Genomic DNA, 23,393 nt, shown 5'->3' on the forward strand with positions numbered 1-23,393 from the left:
TGTAGCTGAGGAGGACCTTAAACTTCTGATCTTCCTGCCTTCACCTACTGAGTGCTGGGATTACAGGTGAGCGCCACCCTGTCGTGTACATGCAATGCTGAAGATCAAGCCCAGGGCTTCATGCCCACTAGCCAACCACTCCGCTGACTCAGCTTCATCCCCAGTCTATCTTCTACTCTCTGACATATCCATAGTGTCTTAGTTAAGGTTCTATTGCTGTGAAGAGACATCATGGCCACAGCTATTATAAACGACATTTAATTGGGGCTGGCTTACAGTTTCAGAGGTTTAGTCCATTATCATCATGGTAGGGAGCGTGGCAGCAAGCAGGCAGACCTGGGGCTAGAGAAGGAGCTGAGAGTTCTACATCTTGATCGGAAGCAGCACAAGGAGACTGTGTGCCACACTGGGCAGAGCTTGAGCATAGGAGACCTCAAAGCCCGCCTCCCACATTGACACACTTCCTGCAACAAGGCCACACCCACTCCAACAACACGGTAACTACTAGTGCATATCATACATGCAAGTGTTTATGATAATGTAGCTCGTTGAGAAGCAATGGAGTGGGGCTGCTGGTGGTGGTGCGGGCCAGAAAGCTGACACTTGGAAGGCAGAGGCAGGCAACTGTCTCTGTGTTCAATGTCAAGCTGATCCACAGAGCAAGTTCCAAGACAGCCAGTGCTACACAGGGAAATCCTGTCTCGAATCCCCCACCCCCCAAAGAGCAATAAAGGTGGAGGCAGTGAGATAGCACAGTTAGTAAAGGGGCTTGCTGCCAAGCCTGATGACCTAAAGTTGATCCCTGGAACTCATGGTTGGGAAGAGAGACCTGACTCCCAAAAGTTGTCCTTTGACTGCCACACATGTGTCATGACACTTATCCAAATATATGTATATCACACACACACACACATACACACTAAAGTAATGAAATAAGAATATGGACAGAATGGGACAGACTGGGAGGATGAAGCGATGTAACAGAAGCCAATAGGGACAAGAAAACACACTCAAGCATATGTGTCTCCTTGGCCTCAAGCCCTTTCCCATTGATCCTCTCTCTCATCGTGATTCCCTGAGAAATGCTACCTTAGATGGAATCTATAAGTTAAGAGAAACACAAGTCTCGGTTGAAAATGGACATTCTTTTCTAGACCCGGATTAAGAAAAAGAACAGCTGGGTTTTTTGTTTGTTTGTTGTTTTGTGGCTGTTGGTGTTTGCATGCTGGGCCAAACTGGAGCTTCTTTTTTATGTCAGGATAGGGATAAGCCACGCACCTAGTCAGCCAGGGAATTAATGAAATGGAAGAAAGGAGGGAGAGAGCGGATGGAAAGGAGACAGTGGAGACCTATAAGAAAGGAAAACCAGGGGCTGGTGAGATGGCTCAGTGGGTAAGAGCACCCGACTGCTCTTCCAAAGGTCCAGAGTTCAAATCCCAGCAACCACATGGTGGCTCACAACCATCCGTAACGAGATCTGGCGCCCTCTTCTGGAGTGTCTGAAGACAGCTACAGTGTGCTTACATGTAATAAATAAATAAATCTTTAAAAAAAAAAAAAAAAAAAAAAAAAAAAAAAAAAAGAAAGGAAAACCAGCCAGTGAAACCATTATGAAAGGCCATGGTATTCTGTTCTATTTTATCTTTACAGCATTTTGTAAGTATGAAGAGATAAGCAAAACCACAGGGTTAGGCAAAGGGACACTAGCTCCTCTCAAGCAAGAACTCTGGAAACCAGAAGGGAGAGAGAGGCTGCCTCTGGCTCCTGCCAGGCACATCCCTCCACTAGCCTTTTCTGCCCTCTCTCCCCTTACCTGGAAAAGTCCTCTCTCCTCCCTTTATTTGCACAGTATTGGATCTGATAAAAGCTACCAGGATCTCAAGATCTCTGATCCACCCCCATCCCTCCTCCCCATCCCTCCTCCCCAGATCTCCTTTAGCGCATCTGCTGCGTGCTACACAAGTCCCTCTAGATTGAGCATATTGCCCTGAAAGACTCTTGTATGTGTGCATTATACAACCCCTTGTAAACTCCTCGAGAACAAGAGCCATTTCTTCTGTTCCTGCTTCATTTCCCATGGTGCTGATGGCCTAAGAGACCCTCTGTATGGCCTTGCTTCCTCACTGACTAGAGACTTCAGTTCTGATCTCAAGCTCTTGCCAGCAATGCAAAGGCTACACAATAAAGTCCTTTCACTATTAAATGACAGATTCAAAGATAGAGGGGCTGAGAAAGTACGCACACAGAATCCTTCATTGTCTCAAGTCTTTTCTGGGAGTCAGAGCCTGGAATCCCCAGGTTAGATATGGAAAGAACTTTGATATACTGTAAGTGATGGTTAATCTTGGATTAGCATTTCATTTAGGTAAACTGCACAAAATAGTAGATAAAGACATGGAACTGGGACTGTTAGTCGGCTTTTACTTAGCACGCTCAGGGACTGGAATTTGATCTCAGCACTAAAAAAAAAAATAACAGTAAATAATATGTCTTTGGGTTACATCAAAGGATCAAAGAAAGGAAAGATTTTCTTGTATGCAACTAATTGGTGGTTCCCAAGTCGCTCCCCTGTCATGGTTCATAGTCAAGAGTTCACAGGGGAAAATATTGTTTTCATATTTTAATGGTAACAGTGCTGCCAGAAGAGAAAATGTGTGTTGGGGGAGCGAGTTGTGTTGCACCAGCCTGCTAGCCTGCCTTCCTTCCTTCCTTCCTTCCTTCCTTCCTTCCTTCCTTCCTTCCTTCCTTCCTTCCTTCCTCCCTCCCTCCCTCCCTCCCTCCCTCCCTTCCTTCCTTCCCCACTCCCTTCATCCCTCTCCTCCCCACCTTTCTTTCTGAGCCAGGGCCTCAAAATGCAGCCCTAGCTGGCCTTGAACTCACAGAGCTCCACCACCATGCCCAGCCATTAGTTCCATTGCTGAATGTTTCAGTGCTTTTTAGGGTATCCATAGCAATCAGTATTTAGGAAAGAGAGTTTGAGTCTATTCTTTTCCATGGCTATATTGATTATCAAGTGTACTTAGAGAACACTATTTTCTGATTGAAATGGATAGATTTCAGCCAATCCTCCAGGCTTAAATCTTTTTATTTTTGATTTATTTACTATGTATAGAGTGTTCTGCCTGCATGTTGCCTGCACTGTAGAAGAGGCCACCAGATCTCATTACAGATGGTTGTGAGCCACCATGTGGTTGCTGGGAATTGAACTCAGTACATCTGGGAGAGCAGCCAGTGCTCTTAACCTCTGAGCCATCTCTCCAGCCCCCATTCCTAAATCTTCAAAGCATTACGTAGACTGAAAGCGTGAGCACTGCTAAGCGGCCTTGGGAAGGCCTAGAGTTGTGTTCTAGGGATCTACACCTGTTCACGACCAGCCGCGTGAATGGGCTGTGCTGGCTTTTTATTTTTATTTATTTGTATTTTTTGTAATGGTCTTGTGATATTCTCTTTGTATTGCCCTGTGGGCTGCAGTTAAGGAACTTTCCATAGAACAAAACTGGACATGAGCTGGGCATGGTGGCACACGCCTTTCATCCCAGCACTTGGGAGGCAGAGGCAGGCAGATTTCTGAGTTCGAGGCCAGCCTGGTCTATAAAGTGAGTTCCAGGAAAGCCAGGGCTACCAGAGAAACCCTGTCTTGAAAAAAACAAAAAACCAAAACCAAAACAAAAAAACAAATTGGGCATGAAGACATACATACATACATACACACACACACACACACACACACACACACACACACACACACACGTCACCTGGGATGTTTCTTTCTTAAATAAACAAGATTCTACTTTGTGTCTCAGAGATCAATTTGTACATCTTGTAAAAAATTCTGAGTCTCACACTTCTTCTATTCTAGTAAGATTTATAGGTCTGACATGTATTTAGGATGTAAATACATTCTTTTAGGGATTTAGAGAAATACATGAAGTCACTTAGTGTTCTTTAATCCTGTGTAAACAGTGCACAGGAAGAAATCAAGTGGAAAGCCAGGTCTGGAGGCACAGATTTGTAATCCCAGCTATTAGGAAAGCCAAGACAAAAATGTGCCTCGATTACAGAGCAAGGTCAACAGTGCCAGTCCAGACAGCTGAGAAAACACTGTCTCAAAACCCCCCAAAAGTTAAAAAGGATCAGGTATGGGGGTGTACACTTTTCCTAGCACTTGGGAGATAGAGGCAGACAGATCTCTATGAGATTGAGGCCAGCCAAGTCTACAGAGAGAATTCAAGACCAGCCAGGGCTACATAGTAAGACCCCATCGAGAGAGAGAGAGAGAGAGAGAGAGAGAGAGAGAGAGAGAGAGAGAGAGAGAGAGAGAGAGAGAAAGAGAGAGAGAGACAGGCAGGCCTAGGCCTGTAGTTTAGTGGTAGAGAACTGGCCTCTAATGTGAGGCCCTTTATTGAATATCTAGTAATCTCCCCTTCCTTTACAAGAAAAGGAAACTAGAATAATCAGGCATGGTGGCACACATCTGTAACGCCATACTCTGGAGGCTGAGGCAGGAGGATTGCAAGTTTGTATTCAGCCTGGACTATATAGTAAATTCCAGGCCAGCTTGGGCTACATAGCAAGATCTGGTTTCAAAAAAAAAAAAAAAAAAAAAAAAAGGTGTACATGATGACATGTGCCTTTAATCCCAGCACTCAGAGGCAGAGGGAGGTGGATCTCTGAATTTGAGCAAGTCCTAGGACAGACAGGCCTATATAGAGAAGCCCTGTTTAAAATAATAATTAATAATAATAATAGTAAAGTTGATTGACAAGTAGTTTATCTTTGTAAACATAGTGAGAACATTGTTCAGTATCAATGGAAGAGACAGAATGTGCCCTGTCTGCTGCTCCGGGTGTCAAGGAGAAGAAGAGCCATCCAGCCTAGACAGGAGCTGTATTCCCCGAAAGGAAAGAAGACTTGATGTGGAAAGAAAATCTTCTTTGAAGAATTTGCTCGGCTGTAAATCTGGGTCATCTCCAAAGGGTCCTCTTTCAATCCTTTTTTCCCGGGCAGTCCGTAGATCCCTGAAATACGGTGAGCGGTTTTTCTGTACGGGGATTCCTACGACGGGACTCTGGAGCCAAGGACTTGGCACCTTGGGCATCACACTCTGCAGAGAAATATTAACACAAGGTCTCACATGAGAAAGCAGACTATGTAGAAGACTCTTTAACTCGGTTCTCAGAGTAGCTAGAAGCTTTAAATTCATTAAGACGAGAAAAACCTACGTCCCATGACTCTGGCCAGCCGAATGCGGAGAAGAGGCCCGAATTGCTCACTTAACAAAGTTTGGCCATTTGCATGGACTAGCTTTCATATTTATTGTTCTTTGATTCCCCAAGCCCCACATGGTGGAAAGAGAATTGACTCCTGCCAGTTGCTCTCTGACTTCTACATGTCTGCTCATTCTAGCTGCTCTTATTTCAACGTGGCATAACCTAGTCATCTGAGAGGAGGGAACCTCAATGGAGAAAATGCCTCCGGAACGTTGGGCTGTTAGTTGAGCAGTGCTGGTGCACGCCTCTGGTTCCAGCACTCAGGAGGCAGAGGCAGTCGGATCTCTGAGTTGGGGGCCAGCCTGGTCTACAGATAAAATTCCAGGACAGCCAGGGCTACCCAGAGAAACCTGGTCTCAAAAAAAAAAAAAAAAAAAAAAAAAAAAAAAAAAAAGAAAGAAAGAAAAAGAAAAAGAAAAGAGAAAAAGCTGTCTCCTATTTTTTTTTCCCCGAGACAGGGTTTCTCTAGGTAGCCCTGGCTGTCCTGAAACTCACTCTGTAAACCAGGTTGACCTCGAACTCAGACATCTGCCTGCCTCTGCCTCCCAAGTGCTGGGATTAAAGGCGTGTGCCACCACCGCCGGGCCTAATGGACAGTTTTGAAACCATCAACAATGAGCATTCATGTGACATATTTATGCATTCAATGATTTTTTTTTTGAGACAGGATCTCACTATTTTGCCCAGGTGGGTCTGTGGACTCATGTGATCTTCCAACTGCAGCCTCCCACGTAGTTGGAACTATAGCTGCACATCATAGAAATGAATTTTTACATTTTTATCCTTTGTTTGTTTAAGATAGATTTCATTATTTGTGTGGGAAAGACTAGGGGTGTGTATATGCTGGCACATGTAACCCCTAGACAAATCCTGACAAATCCTTATTTTGCCTGATTTCCCTCTCCCTAATTTCATTCATAAAAATACTGCATAAAAATACTGAGTGTGGCTCTTGCCTGTAATCTCAGCACTGAGGAAGCTGAGGCAAAAGGATTTCCATGACTTTGAGGCCAGCCTGGCTACACGGTGAATTCCAAGCCAATAAGAGCCTATTTCACCGCAGCAACCGTCCCCCACCCCAATATATTTAAGGACATCATTTCAAATCACTCAGTGCCACACACGTTCGGAGATCGTTATTAATAGTTGCTTCTGTGGTGAGAACTAAGCAGGGCCACGGGAGAAGAGATGGAAGTAGCGATAAGTCAGATCCCAAAGGGCAACGCCCAGCTTCACGGAAACGAGAAGACAGAGATAGCAGCAAGACTCTTTATTTAAGGAAATCGCAACGTGTTCAAAAAAAGAAAAGGATGAGGTCACAGGAAAAACTGGGAGGAGAAGATATTTGTATAGCATGCGGAAATGACAAACAGAGTCTTCTAGCAGCTAAACACCAGCTTCTCAGCTTTATAAGCAGAGAAGCCCAACATAACCCCAAGTCGACTACAGGCTGTGCCCGTTGTCACCCGGAACCCCCACCTTCTTTTTGAAAAGATAATTTAATTCAAATAATCAAATATGTCAAATATGACCTGCCCTTTGTCTCTATCTATCTACCCAAGCGATCCTAATACCAGGATGCTCTCAGTACACACAGCCCTTATGTCAACAAGGAAGGAAATTCTTTGGGCTAGGGAGTGGCTCAGTGGGTAGAGCGCTCACCGTGCAGACGTGGTGACCTGAGTCTGGAAGCCTACTGCTCATGTGCAAAGCCAGGCCTGTACTCCCAGCACTGGGGAGGCAAAGACAGGAGGATTTCTAAGCTTACTAGTGAGCCAGACTGCCTAAGCTCTGAGCTTCAGGTTCAGTGAGAGATCTTGTCCCCAAAGAGGACACCTGCCCCCGGAGGTTTGGCTCAGTCATTAAAAGCACTAATTTCTCTTTCAGATGACCCAGGTTTGATTCCCAGCACCCTAGCTATAACTTGGCAGATCAAAACTAACTATAACTCCAGTTCCAAGAGGGATCTGATACCCTCTTCTAGTTATATATGGTCCATGGACATGCATACAAGCAAAACACCCATACACATACAATGAATCTCAAAAAAACCTTTTAAATTAAATTTAAAAAACAACAACAGTGGTCATTAAAAAGGGAAGGCTATACCTCCTGAGACCCCTTCTGGCAGACCCCTGTAGCCTCCTTGTAGGGCACAGAACTTGGGATGACACTGGCTGCTTTAAGACCCCACTCCCAGTGCTGTAGACCCTTCACAACCTCCCATGATGGCTTTATCTGATATGGATATTTATCTGATATGGATAGCTCCTCTACTAGATTTGTTACAGTAACTTTCTCCCTGCTTTGACAAAAAACACCTGAAAAGATATTTCCAATTCAAGGCAGGATTTATGCGAACTTACGTTCCCTCGTGGTAGGGTAGAAGTGGCCGCAGGAGCAGGACGCAGCCAGTCACTCAGAGCAGAGAATAAAGACGCTGTGCACAGCGCTTGCTTGCTTTCCCCTCTTACCCACTCCAGGACGCCAGCCCGTGGGGATGGATGGTACTGCTCACTTTTAGAGCGAGCGGGTCTTCCTACTTCAACCTAAGGTAAACAATCTCTCACAGAGGTGCCCAGAGGTTTGCCTCTTTAGTGATTCTAGATCCTGACTGTAGTCATAATGTTATTGAATACTATGTAAAGATTATTCATGAATTATTCAAATGTGAACTTCTGTGCCCCCATATATATTTGCAATCCTTATTCTGAGAATCTCACGTCTCAACGTGGTGAAAAACTTGCTCTACAATAATTCCCTGATTGGTCAGTAAAGAACTGATCAGCCAATGAATGAGCACGAAAGAGAATAGGGCTGGACATTTGCAGAGTTCGAGAGAGGAAGTGGGGATTGGCTGGGAGGAGAGACTCCAAGAGACTTCAGGAAAAGGAGAAACAGAAAACAGTCCGGACAAAGCAGTCCGGGAGCCCAGAGAACCAGATCAGTACTAAAATGCTGCAAGTATCAGGGAGATTCTGTCAGGGAGGTGCTAGATTAGCATAAAGGATTAAAATAGAGTAACACCGCTGATTTGTGGTGCCCTCAAGCTTTTTGAGTAAATATACTAGTCCAGTCTCAATTCTTCGGGAGTTAGCTGGGTTAAGAGGAAAACTGCAACACACTATGTAAAATAACACTAACACCTGTCAAGTTGACAGTCAGTGTTAACCATCACAGGTTCCAATCAATTCATTTAAGCTACCTAACTCCCTGAGAAAGTATTGCCATCCTGCCCAATCAAGACCTATGTTCTGCCAGGCATGGTAGTACATACATATGTAAAACACACACACACACTCACAAGAATGCTTGCAGAAGCGGTGTCTGCAGGGGGCTAGAGATGATGGTTCAGTGGTTAAAGAGTGTTTACAACTCTATCCAAGGATCAGAGATAGATTTCCACAAACGACTGTAACTCCAGTTCTAAGAGATTCCTTTCTGGCCTCCTTGAGACATAAACGTACGCACGCACAAACGTTTTAAAAAGCCAGAAGCTTGAAGAAGAGGAGGAGGAGGAGAAACAGCCTATTGCAATGTCATATTGAGAGGCAAGCCCAGGAGTTTGAGGTTAGAAAGGACTATGTAGCAATACACTGACAAAGTGGAGAAGTCCCAAACTTCCTTTTCAGAGGAAGAATATTAATTACAAGCGTCTCACCCTGTAACCTCAGCCTTCCCCGTGCATGAACCACCATACCTGGCAAGGCTTTGTAATTGAGGAGAGAGAGGGAGATGAAGAGGAGAGACTTAACAATGAAGTTTTCTGCAGTGAAGAGAGCCAGTAAGAGCTGTGCTTCATACAGAATATCAAACTTTGCCTTCATGCCATTCTACCAGGAAACTGCCTAGGAACAAAAATGCCTACCACAAAAATGAGAAAGCGGACTAAAACAGGAAGCCAGGCTCAGCACTGCACACCTTTAATCCCAGCAATGGCGAGGCAGAGACAGAAATCTCTGTGAGTTCAAAGCCAACTTGGCTCACCTAGTAAGTTCTAGGACTATATAGCTACGGCTTCTGTAGAAAGATTCTGTCCCAGAAAAGCAAAACAGAGGAATGAAGTTGTTTTCTTTTGAAATGCCTCGTGCCTTGTTTTCTTACATGGAGTCTTTATCTGGTAGAGAATTTTGCCTTGCCAGTGCATACTACCGCGGTTTTAAAAGGTGACAAACCGGGCTAGCTGTAGGACCCAGGAGGACGGTAGGCTTGGCCTACCCAGGGAATGCCGAAGGACTCGCCCCCTTCCCAGAAAGCACCACGGCGCGGAAGCGTGGGTCCCGTCGGCCGCCCCGCCATGGACGAGCTACCGAATGGCAACGGCGCGGCGCTGCTGAAGCGCGGGCGGGGGAGGCGCCGGCGGCAGTCGCAGCCCCGCGGCGCGTCGGTCTTGGCCCTGCCCTTGCGGCCCCGGAAGATCCGAAGGCACCGGAAAAGTGCGGCGGCGTCCCGCGTGGCCGCGCTGAGAGCTCGCGCGCTCCAGAGCGAGGACTCGGACTCGAAAGTGGCGGTGGCGGTGGCCTCGGTCCGGGGCAAGCGGAAAAGGCCTGCAGAGCTGCCGGAGGCCTCGCGGTCGGCGGAGCCGCGGCCGGTGTCAGCGCGCCCGAGGCCGGCTTCGGCGACGCTGCCGAGCCGCGTGGAGGGGCGGGCTGCGCTCTCCCGGAACCTGGGGACGGCCGCTCCGCCGCCGCCGCCGGGCTCGCACGCCGATGAGCCGGGGCGACCCCGGGCTTCGCCGCTGCAGCAGGTACTGGCGGAGCTGAACGGCATCCCCAGCAGCCGGAGGCGCGCCGCCCGCCTCTTCGAGTGGCTCCTGGCGCCCCTGCCTCCGGACCACTTCTACCGGCGGCTGTGGGAGCGGGAGGCGGTGCTGGTGCGGCGGCAGGACCGCAGCTACTACGAGGGTCTCTTCTCCACCGCCGACCTGGACTCGATGCTGCGCTACGAGGACGTGCAATTCGGGCAGCATTTGGATGCCGCGCGCTACGTCGATGGACGGCGGGAGACCTTGAACCCGCCGGGCCGCGCGCTTCCCGCCGCCGCGTGGTCCTTGTACCGAGCCGGCTGCTCCTTGCGCCTCCTGTGCCCGCAAGCCTTCTCGCCCACCGTGTGGCAGTTTCTGGCCGTGCTCCAGGAGCAGTTTGGCAGCATGGCGGGCTCCAACGTCTACCTCACGCCCCCCGACTCGCAGGGCTTTGCTCCTCACTACGACGACATCGAGGCTTTCGTGTTGCAGCTGGAAGGTCGGAAACTCTGGCGCGTCTACCGACCGCGGGATCCGAGTGAGGAGTTGGCCTTGACATCTAGTCCCAACTTCAGCCAGGAGGACCTTGGTGAGCCGGTGCTGCAAACGGTACTGGAACCTGGAGACCTGCTCTATTTTCCTCGGGGCTTCATTCACCAAGCTGAATGTCAGGATGGAGTCCACTCCCTGCACCTCACCTTGTCCACCTACCAGCGCAATACATGGGGTGACTTCCTGGAGGCTGTACTGCCTTTGGCAGTTCAAGCGGCCATAGAGGAGAACGTGGAGTTCCGCAGAGGCTTGCCCCGAGACTTCATGGATTACATGGGGGCACAGCATTCCGACTCTAAGGATCCTAGAAGGACAGCTTTCATGGAAAAGGTGCGGGTCTTGGTTGCTCGCCTGGGACACTTTGCTCCTGTCGATGCCGTGGCTGACCAGAGAGCAAAAGACTTCATTCACGATTCCCTGCCCCCTGTGTTGACCGATAGGGAACGGGCTCTAAGTGTTCACGGGCTCCCAGTTCGCTGGGAGGCTGGAGAACCCGTCAATGTGGGGGCCGAGCTGACAACTGAAACCCAAGTCCACATGCTTCAGGAGGGCATAGCTCGGCTGGTGGGGGAGGGAGGCCGCTTGTTCCTGTATCACACGGTGGAAAACTCTCCCGTTTATCACCTGGAGGAACCCAAGTGCTTAGAAATCCTCCCCCAGCAAGCCGACGCCATGGAACTCTTGCTTCGCTCCTACCCGGAGTTTGTGAGAGTGGGAGATTTGCCTTGTGACAGTGTGGAAGACCAGCTCTCCTTGGCAACCATGTTATATGATAAGGGGTTGCTACTCACCAAGACACCTCTAGTTCCGAGTTAGTTTCTTGAGGATGGCTGCAAAGAATGCCGTTGCGATTCTCCACTCCCACTGCCTCTCTTTTTAAAAGAGGTCACGTTCTTACCTTGCTAAGCATCAGTATGGTTGTGCTTACCTTGAGGATTTTTTCAGTGTCGCAGACTTCAGGCCTGAGAAGAACCTTTTTACCTAGGTATAAAAGTAAACACAGAAACTGAAGCGGAGGGGGAAAGCTCGTTGCAGAAGTGGCCCTGACCCCTGTCCTTTCAGAGCACCAGCTTCATTCCCTGCAGTGTCCAGTGTACCGGGTAGCATTGGCTGGGCCATTCTGCTGGAGACATTAGGGGTTTTATATGGAAGTTACTTCCTTGGGTTCTCTTTCATCAGTTTGCGGGGCTGAGCTGGGGTCAGTGTGCTGTGCGTTAAGTTTGTATGAACGTCAGATTTATTAAAAAAAAAAAAGTGCCAAAGACCATCTTTCTTTTCTAAGCCTAGATATTTTGGGGGGATTGATTTGAAGAAGTGTAGGACGAGGAAGAAGATAAAATATGACTCAGATGAAAACATGGCTTAGTAGCGGGGCGTGGTGGGGCACGCTTTCAATCCCATCACTCGGGAGGCAGAGGCAGGCAGATTTCTGAGTTTGCGGCCAGCCTGGTCTACAAAGTGAGTTCCAGGACAGCCAGGGCTATACAGAGAAACCCTGTCTCGCAAAACAAAAAACAAAGAAAGCATGGCTTAGGATGTCAAAGGAGTATCTTAATGTTTGTAAAGACAAGAGCTGGGGTAGAGCAAGCAGACACTTGGCATGTGCACCTCCCTGGGCTTATCCTAGCATCACTCCCATTAAAGAAGAGAAGCACATCTGGTTGGGGCCATAGATTGGCTTTGGAGGTAACTTACTCCTTTTAGTTATGATACTCGGGAGTTATGAACTCCGATCTGAACAGTCCTAGCAGGAAATCTTTTACTAGCAGAATCAGCTCTGAAATACATATGGTATTTGTTCAGCACTTGGTTGAAATCAGTGACTTACTGGCATTGCTCGCTCCCACAAGGACAGCGTCATGTCACCTAGTTGTGTTTTCACAGGCTTTAGTCACCCAGCTCTTTGCAAGCTGGCCATAGTGGGGAAGATTGGTGTTCAGATTATTTTTCACTCTCATATTTCCCCACCCCCATCCCCCCACCGCAGTTGGATGCAACTTTCCTAAGTCTGGCAAGTGCATGCTCTCATGATTGGTGGAAGAGAGCCTGGTGTGCCAGAAACAGCGCTTGGAGCCAGAAGACCTGGGTTTGGGGTGGTGATCTGAGGCTGCTGCTTACAGATCTTGTGAGTATGTTCTGGTATAGTTTGACCCCTGTACCTTTGCCATTTAGGGTATGTCTGGGCCTCTTAAGATCCTATCATAACTGCTAGGTTCAGTTTTTAAGGCTGAGTGTTTTTAGGAAGTATTTCTTCCCTTAAATTAGAACATAAAATGACTGTTCCCCTCCCAGCCCCACTTTCCAAGGGTGACCACTATAAAAGATTAAATGTATACTTCTCGGGGTGTGTGGGGGGGTGGGGGAGTGTGCTTCAGCAAGCATACACAGTAGTTACTTGTTTTTATAAAGACTCGTGCTTTTCTTTCTTTCTTTTTTTTTTTTTGGTTTTTTGAGACAGGGTTTCTCTGTGTAGCCCTGGCTGTCCTGGAACTCACTTTGTAGACCAGGCTGGCCTTGAACTCACAAATCACTTGCCTCTGTGTCCCAAGTATTGGGATTAAAGGTGTGTGCCACCACGCCTGGCTAAGACTTGTGCTTTTCTATATGTCCTTTTAAAGTCAGTTCAGCTAGAGCTACTCTTTAAATTCCAACAGTTGCAGGTGGATGAGAAGTGTGGGGGTGGGAGTGGGCAGGGGGTTCTTGGAAACTAAGATGGAGAATAAGTAGCCGTCCTGACTAGAAATTATTCAGGGCTCCCTATGAAGTCTTGGCTGGATCCTGGGGTCATTTTGTGAGAAGTGTCAAGGAATGGGCTCACTCTCAGTTTCACCCCGAAACTTACTCTCAGAAGGCTTGAATTTCTGAAGAAAACTGTAGAATTCCAGCGGTTTTTGGCCCTCTTTGGGTTCTGAGTAAACCCATTTAGCTGTTTCTTTCAGTTTTTTTATGGCCAGTTCCATCTTCAGTATTTTCTCCGTCAGTGCGTCCTTTTGGTTTAGTGTCTGGATCTACGGGAAAAGGGTTTTAAAAAGCAACTGACCAACTGTATTAGGAAATACATTAAAACATTAGGAAAAAGCATTAAAGTAATTTGATCAGGCCAAGCATGTATTACTTGCTTGTTAATCTCAGCACTTGGGAGGCTGAGGCAAGAGCTCAACTTTGAGGTAGTTTTAAGTTGTATAGCAAATCTGTCTCAGAAAAACTGAAACATAAAAAATATAAAGTAATTGATTACATCATGCTTAATAGCAAGCCTCTTGAAGCCCTGGAAATGCAGTTTGTATTTTTTTTACCTTTTTCTTGATCTCCTGAATCATTTCTTGACTTCCTTCTTTTTCTAAGTTGAGTGCTTTCATTGTCTGGTGAATTTCCCTGAAAGATAGTGAAATATTGTGACCCTGTCCTAAAAGAAAGCATAGTGGTAAACAATGGAGGATTTGGAATTAGGCGAGAATCCTAAACTTCACACATCAATAGTTTAACTGAGTTTTCTCCGTTGAAATGATGTGATAATTTACAGAGCTGTTGTGCAATTTCAGAAATGATGTGTGAAGGCATTGACAATTGTTTATTAAACACCTTTATGAAAGTTACCACATGCCATTAATTGTCACCACAGCATTAGCGTGGACTTATCTGCATTGGAGGATTGAGACAAAGGGGGCTGAGGGGAGGCACAGGGAGGCACAGCACTTAAGAGTGTGGGTACAGGCTTCCTCCAGGTTCACAGCTATTGCATTGAAACTCTAGTATCTGTTGTCTCAGTAAGGACTGGATACATATTGAATATATGAATAACTTAAAACTCCCAGGAGGAAGAGAATACACATGAGTTATGGGAGCTGTGACAGTCTAACTGTGGCAGAGCTTGCTTGTCACGCGCTTAGCAGAGCAGGTGATGATCAAGGGTTGGGGAGCTGGCAGTGCATGCGGTCACGGCGAAACCGAGAGGTCTGGTGCTTACTTAAGAACAGCCTCGTGCTTCTCCAGAAGCAGCACATCCAGGAAGGTGTCTCTGACCTGGGCGCCGTGAAGCTTGAGGGCTAGGATGCTCCGGCAGGCTTCCAGTCGCACGCCTGGTGAGTCTTCATAGTGGATAGCCCAGAGCAGCTTATTGGTCAGCTGGGGACTCACTAGTCCAATCTGTCCCAAAGCTGGAGAGGTGGGAGGTCAAGCAGAGTTCACTGTTACTGAAGGCAACTAGGTTGCCTACACCCTAGCATTCAGAGGGAATTTGAGTTTTGCAGATAGTATCTTGGGGATGGCAGTTTGATCATCATTAGATAGGAGTAAAATGAAAAAAGTATTTTCCAGTAGTGAAATTTAGGAAGGAAACTTAAGAGAGCTAGCAAAGCTTTGCCTAGCATGTGTGAGATTTGATGCCTAGCTTTGGGGCAGGGTCTTACTGTTTAGCCCTAGCTGGCCTCACAATTGGCATGCTCCTGCCTCTGCCTCCTGAGAGTGGGATTACAGGTGTGTACCATGCCTGTTTCTGCATGGGGATATTTCTTCCAAAGGACTCCTAAGAGAGTAGTGTTTCATCCTGTCCTTGCCTACTGGGATGTAAACATAGACTAATAATTCAGGGATTAGGGGGCAGATACAACCTGGAAGAGCAGTGTAGTTAGGGAAGGGAAGGAGTGCACAACTGTTTCTCAGGTTTAACTAGGTCTGGTTCTGCTAGGGGTCTGCTGTTTAAGTTCTGCAGCTGTCTTGAACCTGGTTTGACTCTTACCAAGTGCTGTCGTTGAAATCTTTGGGGGGAACATAAGATGTAGCCAACAGTGGATTCCTACTAGAAATGTATTCTATTGGTGGGGACTGTGTTGTCTCTTCTTTGCTTAACAGATTTAAATAGACCTAGACTTAGGATTCTTAACTAAAATTTTAAAAGAAATCCTTCTTTCTCAGCCCAGAGACATCTAAGAAGCTAAGATAATTCCTCCCACTATACTGTAGTTGATTTGTTAGAGTTTCTGGGGATGGTCTGTGTTAGCATGGAGGAGGCATTTCAAGTCTAGGGCTTGAAGCTACTATTTCTGAAATACCTCGAATGGCAAAGGCCTTAATTTTCCAGTAAGGATCTGTGTGCATCAGATTCATGAGGCGTTCAAGCACCTGCAGTAGACAAAGGGCAAAGTGAATGGGAGGAGCCAGAATAAGAAGGGACCAGAAACAGGGACCCACTCATTTCTACGGATGCTTTAACTGGACCTATGGATTCTAGTAACACATGAGCTACAGCCTCAGGGATCAGCCTGTGTAATAACTAGCTGAATTATCTACTTTTGTGGGGGTTTTTCTCAGCACACGGATCTATAGCCATACATACACTAACTACATGCTCTACTACTAAACTATGCCACTAGTCCCAGACTCCCCTCTCCACCCCCTTCCCATTCTTGTTTCTGAGACCCTCACTATGTAGCTTATACCTTAGGTTCACCTCAAATGTTTTCTAATGTGTATGGGTGTTTCGCCTGTATGTCTGTCTATGCAACTCTGTGCCTCCAGAGGCCAGAAAGCGGCATAGGGTCCCCTGAAACTAGTTAGATATGGTTGTGAGCTGCCATGTAGGTGGCAGTCTTTTGGGAAAACCCAGTCCTTTGGGAAAACACCCAGTGCTCTTAATTATCGAGCCATTTCTTCAGCCCCTCACCTCAAATTCTTGAAACTTCTGCCTCTTGCCTTATCTCCCAAGTGCAAGGTTTACCCCTGCATTGCGTATTCTTCTTTTGAATACCTGTGTCCAGTTTGTCCCTGATAATGAGTATAAATTCCATCCGTTGGAATTAACCCTAAAACCTCTCAGCAGTAGAAGCTAGTTAGTTATCTGAGAAGAGAACAGAATTGAGAGTGTAGGGTGCTATGGCTTGAAGTTCGAGTTCCTTAAGAGCTCAATGCTCCTTGCTGATGAATATGACTGACTGCTCATCCCACTTCCCATAGAAGAGTGAGTGTACCAGGCACCAGAGACAGGGAAGCTCTCTCAAGGTCCGTCCCATACGATGACAGTCAGCTTCCTTGACTTACCATCTGGTCACGGATCTGCAAGGCACCTGCCGCCAAACAAGCTGCCTGTCGAATTCCTGTGAACTCATCAGAGAAGCAGGTCAGGAAGCTTGGGAGAAGCTTGGCTGTCATGAGTTTGAGCACACGGATCAGCGAGAGGGCCTTAATCCGCTCCTGGGAATTTCCTTGGCACAGCTTAACTCTGTAAAACACAGGTGGCTTCACAGCTTTTCTGTGCCTTGTTCCCTACCACCATGCCCTCAGGATAGAGTTCTAGCTTGGTAGGCTCAGTTATATAGCCATACCCTTTCCTAGTTAGTTTATAGCCATCAATGGTTCACTGGATTCAGACCTCAGATGTTCCTATTACCTAAACATATGGTAGACATTCAGGTGTCTTGAACAACCAAATAAAAGAAAGTGCCACCTTTCACCATCTAACAATCACTCAGCTTTCCTGTCCAGCCCCTCTTACAAATACAGTGCTCATTTTGGCAGTTATCTTCCAGCCTGGAATGACTGCATTTCCGTGAAACTAGTCCACACTGATATTTCATTTTCCTACAGCAGTTACCATTTCTGCCACTGTTCTAGGTTAGTACCTTTTGCTGTGGGACCTAGTACGGTGCCGATCATAGGGAGTTCAACAGAGGCTGACTGAATCCCAAATCACCCAGGCACTTCTAAGAAAGGAAGGGTTTCTAAGCTTATAGTGACTGGGTCCTACCTGATCATGTCATGAATCTCTTTGCCAAGGTTCATTCGCCCCAGGGCTTTGGCAGCCGCTTGCCTTACTTCCTTGTTCCAGTCATTCCACATCAGCTGGATTATTTTCTGTTTCATATCCTAGAAATAGGCATGATAATTGGCTATCAATTTTGTATTTGATACCAGGTTGTTGTTGTTTTTTTTTCCCATATCCTTTAATCACAATCCAGTTGGGCAGATGGTGTCTCTATTTATGACGATAAAGTACAGGCTTTGACTAACTTGCCCAAGGAGATTCTGGTAAGTGCTTATAACCGGTCTCAAATCCAGGTCTATTTCCCAAACTTGTCTCTCCAACTCTTGTATCACATTGGAGCCAAAAGAGTGAGTGTAAGAGACTTAAAATCTCAAAGTGTTCTATAATGGAGTAACTTCTTCCTGCCAGATTGCCTGAGACTTTCCTGGTTTGGGTACTAAAAGTCCATGTCCTGTACAAACGAGGGCAGTTGGTCACTTCTCTCTTAGAGGGAAAGGAAAACATCACTACAGTTGTGGTTGATGATGGTGTCACTATGTGTAAACTAGTTTTCCAGCCCCAAACATCTCGCTGTCTACCTTCACTTGGTATCAGATATTTTCCTTTAGGACTGAGCTCAAAAGGCACCTCTTTAGTAAAGTCTCCTCTGCCCCATATAAGCATAGGAAACCCCTATAGTGTCTTACCAGTGTAGTAGGGATGTGGTCAGAAATTGCTTGCTTACTGAGTGAATGAAAGAACTCAGACACACTGCCCTTTTAAACTCCTGCAGTTTATCATGTCCTCATCATCTATACCTTGTCCGCAGCTAAGGTCTCAGCAGGGAACTATATAGCACGTGAGAAGGATTAGCCTGTTCTCAGACCTCTTCAGGTTATAATGCAGAATGGCCAGGTTAGCTGCTTTCTGTAACAAAATCTGAGGGTTAAAGAATGGAGGGCGCCCACATCTGCAAGGAATAGCCTGTTCCTATATGCACTGATTGACGGCACCCAGTGTCATAAAGAGATGAACACACTAAAATAAGGGCTAATTTTTTCTTTCCTAGTTATTGTAAACAAAATGGCCAGGAGATGCTCATATATCAGTACCGCTTGTCTGCACACAAGGACTTTGGGGTATGTGTCCTGGAAATAGTGCTACAGCTAAGTATTTCATCCAGGTGATATTTTACGGTCCTCTTGTTTGTCAAATATCACCACTGTAACATTCCCTGCTGGGTCAGATCAGCATTTCTAATTCAAAAGGGTGATTATGAATTACACCCAACCTCCCCTCTAAAAAAAAAAAAAAAAAAACAGAGAGACGAAAAAGATGAAATTTAATAGTAGGACATTGACCTCCATGACAAAATCAAAGCCACTTCAGGTGAGAGTGGTGTGAACCCTGGACAGAACTATGAAAGGGAAACTGTTTTCCCTTGGCCATGGTGGGATGAGTGAAGGTGGCCCAGATCCAGGACGGAAAACTTTTGCCCCAGGGGATGACTTCTATGTGTTTAGAAATCTACTCCAACCCTTAGGAATCAGTTCACAGCGATGTGCTCTTTTTTAGTGTTTTTAAAGTTTTATGTGTATGAGTGTTTTCTTGCCTCTATGCGTGTCTGCGTACCACAGGAATGGGAGCATTGCTACACAACGGTACCTGGTACAAGAGAGGGTGTCCTGCCTGGAGCAGTAGTAGTGCTTTGGTATTTGGAATGGAGCCAGAATACAATCGAGAACAAATACTCTTCTCTCAATAACCCTCCGCCCATGCTCTGTGCTCTTGTGCTCTATGGTCGTCTCCCTACTATATATAGTCTCAGTTTCAGTAAGATGGGGACATGTCTCTGGGAGAACAAAACACCATTATCCCTCTCACATGGCATGCCCCATGAGCCCTCAGGAAGTAAGCGCCAGTATCAGACACACAATTATCCATGGCTTCTACAGTGAACCATCTCACAGTTCAGCAAGCATTCTGCAGTGGCAGAATTTAACCAGCATAGTCTTTCTTCCCCCTCTCCTTCATGAGCGCCTTATAATGTTATTCATTAATATAAAGACGAGAAGCAATTTCATTCAAAAGGTCAAGAAACATTGCCAGAAGAGCTGAACACTTGTTTGTGTCTGTGCTTGTGTGTTTGTGTGTGTGTGTGCGCACGCGTGCACGCGTGTGCATGCACACACACACGCATTTGAGGAATCCAAATGTGCCATCCTCTGATCCCTTTTAAGTAACCCTAGAATGACACAAGAGAAAATAGGTCCTTCTTTTTCTGTCAAAGGGTAGGCGTAGTCCAGTTATAATCTAGCCCTTACACAGTCCCCAAATAGCAGAGTCCTGGGCTTTCGCTGCTGTATGAGTCCTCTCCAAACTGTGAATGTATCATAGTCCTGAACTCGGGACAAAATATTAGGCTCTAGGGTAAACCAAATAGTGAGGTGATCTAGATGCTATGCAAGCTCTATTGAAGGCAGTTGGTGTTTAGGGATTACATCAACAACCCAAAGACAGAATAGCTTTTCTCAGCTTTGCCCAGCTCAAGGCAGAATGGGGGACACCCTTGAAGGAGTAAAAGAGATTTCTTTGCAAATAATTCCTTTCATCCCAGATATCAGGTCTCACAGATATGCAAGCGATCCATAGGGATGCCCCTGGAAGGCCAGCTTTGATTACCCAGGTTTTATCTTCCAGTCTGCACTGAATGGTGAAATGAAATGTTCTTATGGGTCCATTTAAGTGTTGTGCATGTAAGTATGTGAGGTGCACAGCATGTGTGCACACAAGGAGGGATATGGGCATACAGCATGTGTGTACACGAGGAGGGATCCCTGCACACAGCATGTGTGTACATGAGGAGGGATCCCTGCACACAGCATGTGTGTACACGAGGGATACGTGCACACAGCATATGTGTAAATGAGGAGGGATACATGCATACAGCATGTGTGTACATGAGGAAGGGATACATGCATACATGCAGACAGGCTAAAAGAGAGCATTCTCCCTCCTCCTCGGCCACTCTCTGCATTTTTTCCACTGCAGGATCTCTCGCTACAACTGAAGCTCATGGTTTTTGGCATGTGCGGAACTTCACCTCGGTTGGATGTGGGTGCTGCAATACAAATCCTGGTCTTTATATTTGAACAGTTAATGTTCTTCATCATTGAGACCTCTCTCTAGCTCCTCAATGGTGCTTTGTAAGGAAACTGTTTTCTCTGTAGTCTTACTATGAGAATTGTGAGGGAAGAAAATGCCTTTTATTTTCTAATTCCTCTCCCATATATATAATTTCAGCTGAACATTTACTGAACATATATATTTGTGTATATATATATCCATATATATCATATACACCCATCCATATTATGCATATACATATGTATGTATGTAGCACAAAGGAGGAAGGGACTAGTTCCACTCCCGACAGCTAGTGATTAGAATGGAATAGTAAAAAGAGCTTCAGGTTTCGCTCACTCGAAATTCTTTCAGTTGTAGCCAAGTTCCACACCTTCAAGTTATTCAACCACTCACGTTCAATACACACTGGCTCCTGAAAGTTTCAAGAGAGCATCATCATACATTCACTCTGCTCTCAAGGCGTGAGAGCCCAGATAAGAAAGCTGGGGACTGTGGGTGGGACAGGGTGCCGGGGACTGTGGGTGGGACAGGGTGCCAGGAACTGTGGGTGGGACAGGGAGCAGAATGTTCTTCCCACAAGGTGGCTCCTGGAAAGAACTGCATAAACTATGCTGGATGAATGAATGGAAGAGATGCCCTAGTGAGTCCACATTCTCTGTGGGGAAAGCAAAGGCCTTGGAAGAATATTGGCTCTTTTCGCACAGGCAAAGATGGGTAAATAACCCCAGGTGGCCTCCCTCACTGTACTTGTATTTGCTTAAGCTAACTGTGACCATTACCTCCTGCTTTACTTGCTCTAATAATAAAAATACAGAGGGCTTTGTTTGCACCACCCTTGAGTTCTAGCGCCTGGAGTCCCCTGGTCTTCCACAAAGGCCTTTGGCCTAGGCCTTCAATCCTAGGATCCACGGGGTGACATCAAGTCATAAGCATCATTAGTCTTGTTGCTCAAATTGCAATGCCGTTGTTTTTTAAAGACAGGGCCATGTGTTTGTATGTATGCGCTGGATGTTCAGAGAGGCAGCACAGGCACTGAGAGTTGAATTGTTGGCTCTTTTCAGTCTGCTTCTCAGAGTAATCAAGGACCAATTTCCAGTGTAAGCTGAGGGGGGAATGCATCATTGATACTTTTATGTTTCCTGATACTGAGACAGGGTCAAATTACTATAAAGTTTCTAAGCTCTTTCTCTTGGTTTGTGTGTATATAGATCACAGCTTGTAGATTGCCACCCCCAACCAGAAACACTGCTTAAAGTCAGAGAGGTACATAAGCCTTTTTTTTTTTTTTTTTTGGTTTTCGAGACAGGGTTTCTCTGTGTAGCCCTGGCTGTCCTGGCACTCACTCTGTAGACCAGGCTGGCCTCGAACTCAGAAATCCGCCTGCCTCTGCCTCCCGAGTGCTGGGATTAAAGGCATGTGCCACCATGCCCGGTGAGGTACATAATCCTTAACAATAATCCAAGTTATGAATAAGAGGAAGCAATGAGATACCAGATAGTAGCAAAAAGTAGGAAGAGTCCGGGCCAGCCTGGCCAAGCTTTCTGGAAGCAAAGACAGGAGACTTACTATGCAGACTTCTCCAGTGATCTGAGAGAAAGCACGGCAGGCCACAATGCGGTCCTTCCATTGCCTGCTGTTCAGCTCCACAGCAAGCATTGTGTGGATCAGGGTCTGAGGAAAAGGAAGCGTTGCGTGGATCGTCTCCCTCACTCTTTTTTTTTTTTTTAATTAGGTATTTTCCTCATTTACATTTCCAATGCTATCCCAAAAGTCCCCCATACCCACCCCCCAGTCCCCTACCCACCCACTCCCCCTTTTTGGCCCCGGCGTTCCCCTGTACTGGGGCATATAAAGTTTGGGAGTCCAATGGGCCTCTCTTTCCAGTGATGGCCGACTAGGCCATCTTTTGATACATATGCAGCTAGAGACACGAGCTCCGGGGTACTGGTTAGTTCATATTGTTGTTCCACCTATAGTCTCCCTCACTCTTAAAGATAAGAGAGTCTCGAAGAAATTATTTCCTGACATGGCATCCAGCAGAGTAGATGCCCAGGGTCATAGGTACCATTCCTTTTAAGGGACGGTTGGGATAATAAGAGATAGTGAAAGACCCCCGAAGGGAGACCCTCACTCTGCCAGGTGTAAAACCAAGGCACGAGGTGGGACTTGAACCCACGATCTCGCAACCCGAAAACCAAGACACAAATTCCATAAACTCAGATGGATCCAAACTCAGACTTCGCCATGCTTCAGAAACATAGGACAAGACACAAACAACCCAACACAACAAGCACATGTTCCAATGTTCGTTTCAGAAAACAGACACTCAAAACAGAGACACCGGCCGGCACACACACAAGAGGGGATCCCCATACCTCCAAGTCGGTTCTCGGGTGTGAGGGGTGGTCACGCTTCCCGGCCAACGCACCAAATGAAAGACCCACAACGTGAGGACTCCCCCACGTTCTGACTCAGGAGAGGCGACACCCCAAAATCACCCACAAGAAACGATCTTGCTGCAAATTGCAAGAGGATTTTTATTCAAGAGCGCTCTCGGGCCCATGGTCATACACCACGCAGGGGTAGAGGACCGTGGTGCCCCGAGTAGCTGAGTAAGGGGGTATTTAAAGGAAGAAACCACAACTCAAGGAGGTGGGGAGGGCGTTGTTGGAAAATACCAAAAATACTAGTTAAGAGTCACAAGGAAGTATAAAGTCACAAGTGTCACGAGGAATACCTGGTAATTGTGAGGGTTATTTCTCAAGACAGTTTCTAAGAGCCCCTAACAATCTAAGAGCCCCTAGATAGTACATTTGCATTGCAGGTTCCAGCAATGGTCAAGGTGGGTCAGGGTGACTTTCTTTGAATGAACACTCTTTGAACCCAGGAAGTGGGTGGGTGGAGGAAGGAATGTCGCTATCTGTTTTATGACCAGCACCTG

At 46.5% G+C, this 23,393-nt stretch overlaps 2 protein-coding genes across 3 annotated transcripts in view; one reads left to right on the forward strand and one right to left on the reverse strand.

Moving 5' to 3' along the window:
* Positions 1-4,658: 4,658 nt before the first annotated feature.
* The window catches only part of Heatr4 (HEAT repeat containing 4), a 37,066-nt gene continuing 18,331 nt past the window's right edge, over positions 4,659-23,393 (reverse strand). For both annotated transcript variants that reach the window (XM_085830534.1, XM_085830533.1), the window contains exons 9-17: positions 22,019-22,123; positions 17,309-17,427; positions 16,603-16,783; positions 15,618-15,687; positions 14,534-14,723; positions 13,863-13,941; positions 13,409-13,574; positions 11,495-11,547; positions 4,659-5,104 (exon numbers count right to left, since the gene is read on the reverse strand). In XM_085830534.1, the coding sequence (XP_085686660.1) occupies positions 4,850-5,104; positions 11,495-11,547; positions 13,409-13,574; positions 13,863-13,941; positions 14,534-14,723; positions 15,618-15,687; positions 16,603-16,783; positions 17,309-17,427; positions 22,019-22,123 (1,218 nt within the window). In that variant the 3' untranslated portion in view covers positions 4,659-4,849. The remainder of the gene's footprint in view (positions 5,105-11,494; positions 11,548-13,408; positions 13,575-13,862; positions 13,942-14,533; positions 14,724-15,617; positions 15,688-16,602; positions 16,784-17,308; positions 17,428-22,018; positions 22,124-23,393) is intronic.
* On the forward strand, positions 9,479-11,820 carry Riox1 (ribosomal oxygenase 1). Its single transcript, XM_021179456.3, has one exon. The coding sequence runs from the start codon at positions 9,496-9,498 to the stop codon at positions 11,380-11,382; it is 1,887 nt and encodes a 628-aa protein (XP_021035115.1). The 5' UTR covers positions 9,479-9,495; the 3' UTR covers positions 11,383-11,820.

Source organism: Mus caroli, unplaced genomic scaffold (assembly GCF_978045245.1).
Source record: "Mus caroli unplaced genomic scaffold, Mus_caroli_1 scaffold_14, whole genome shotgun sequence".
NCBI classification, from domain to species: domain Eukaryota; kingdom Metazoa; phylum Chordata; class Mammalia; order Rodentia; family Muridae; genus Mus; species Mus caroli.

What these genes read in the sequence shown, in the direction of transcription:
- Riox1 (XM_021179456.3), top strand. Translation starts at nt 9,496, where the DNA reads ATGCCGAAGGACTCGCCCCCTTCCCAGAAAGCACCACGGCGCGGAAGC.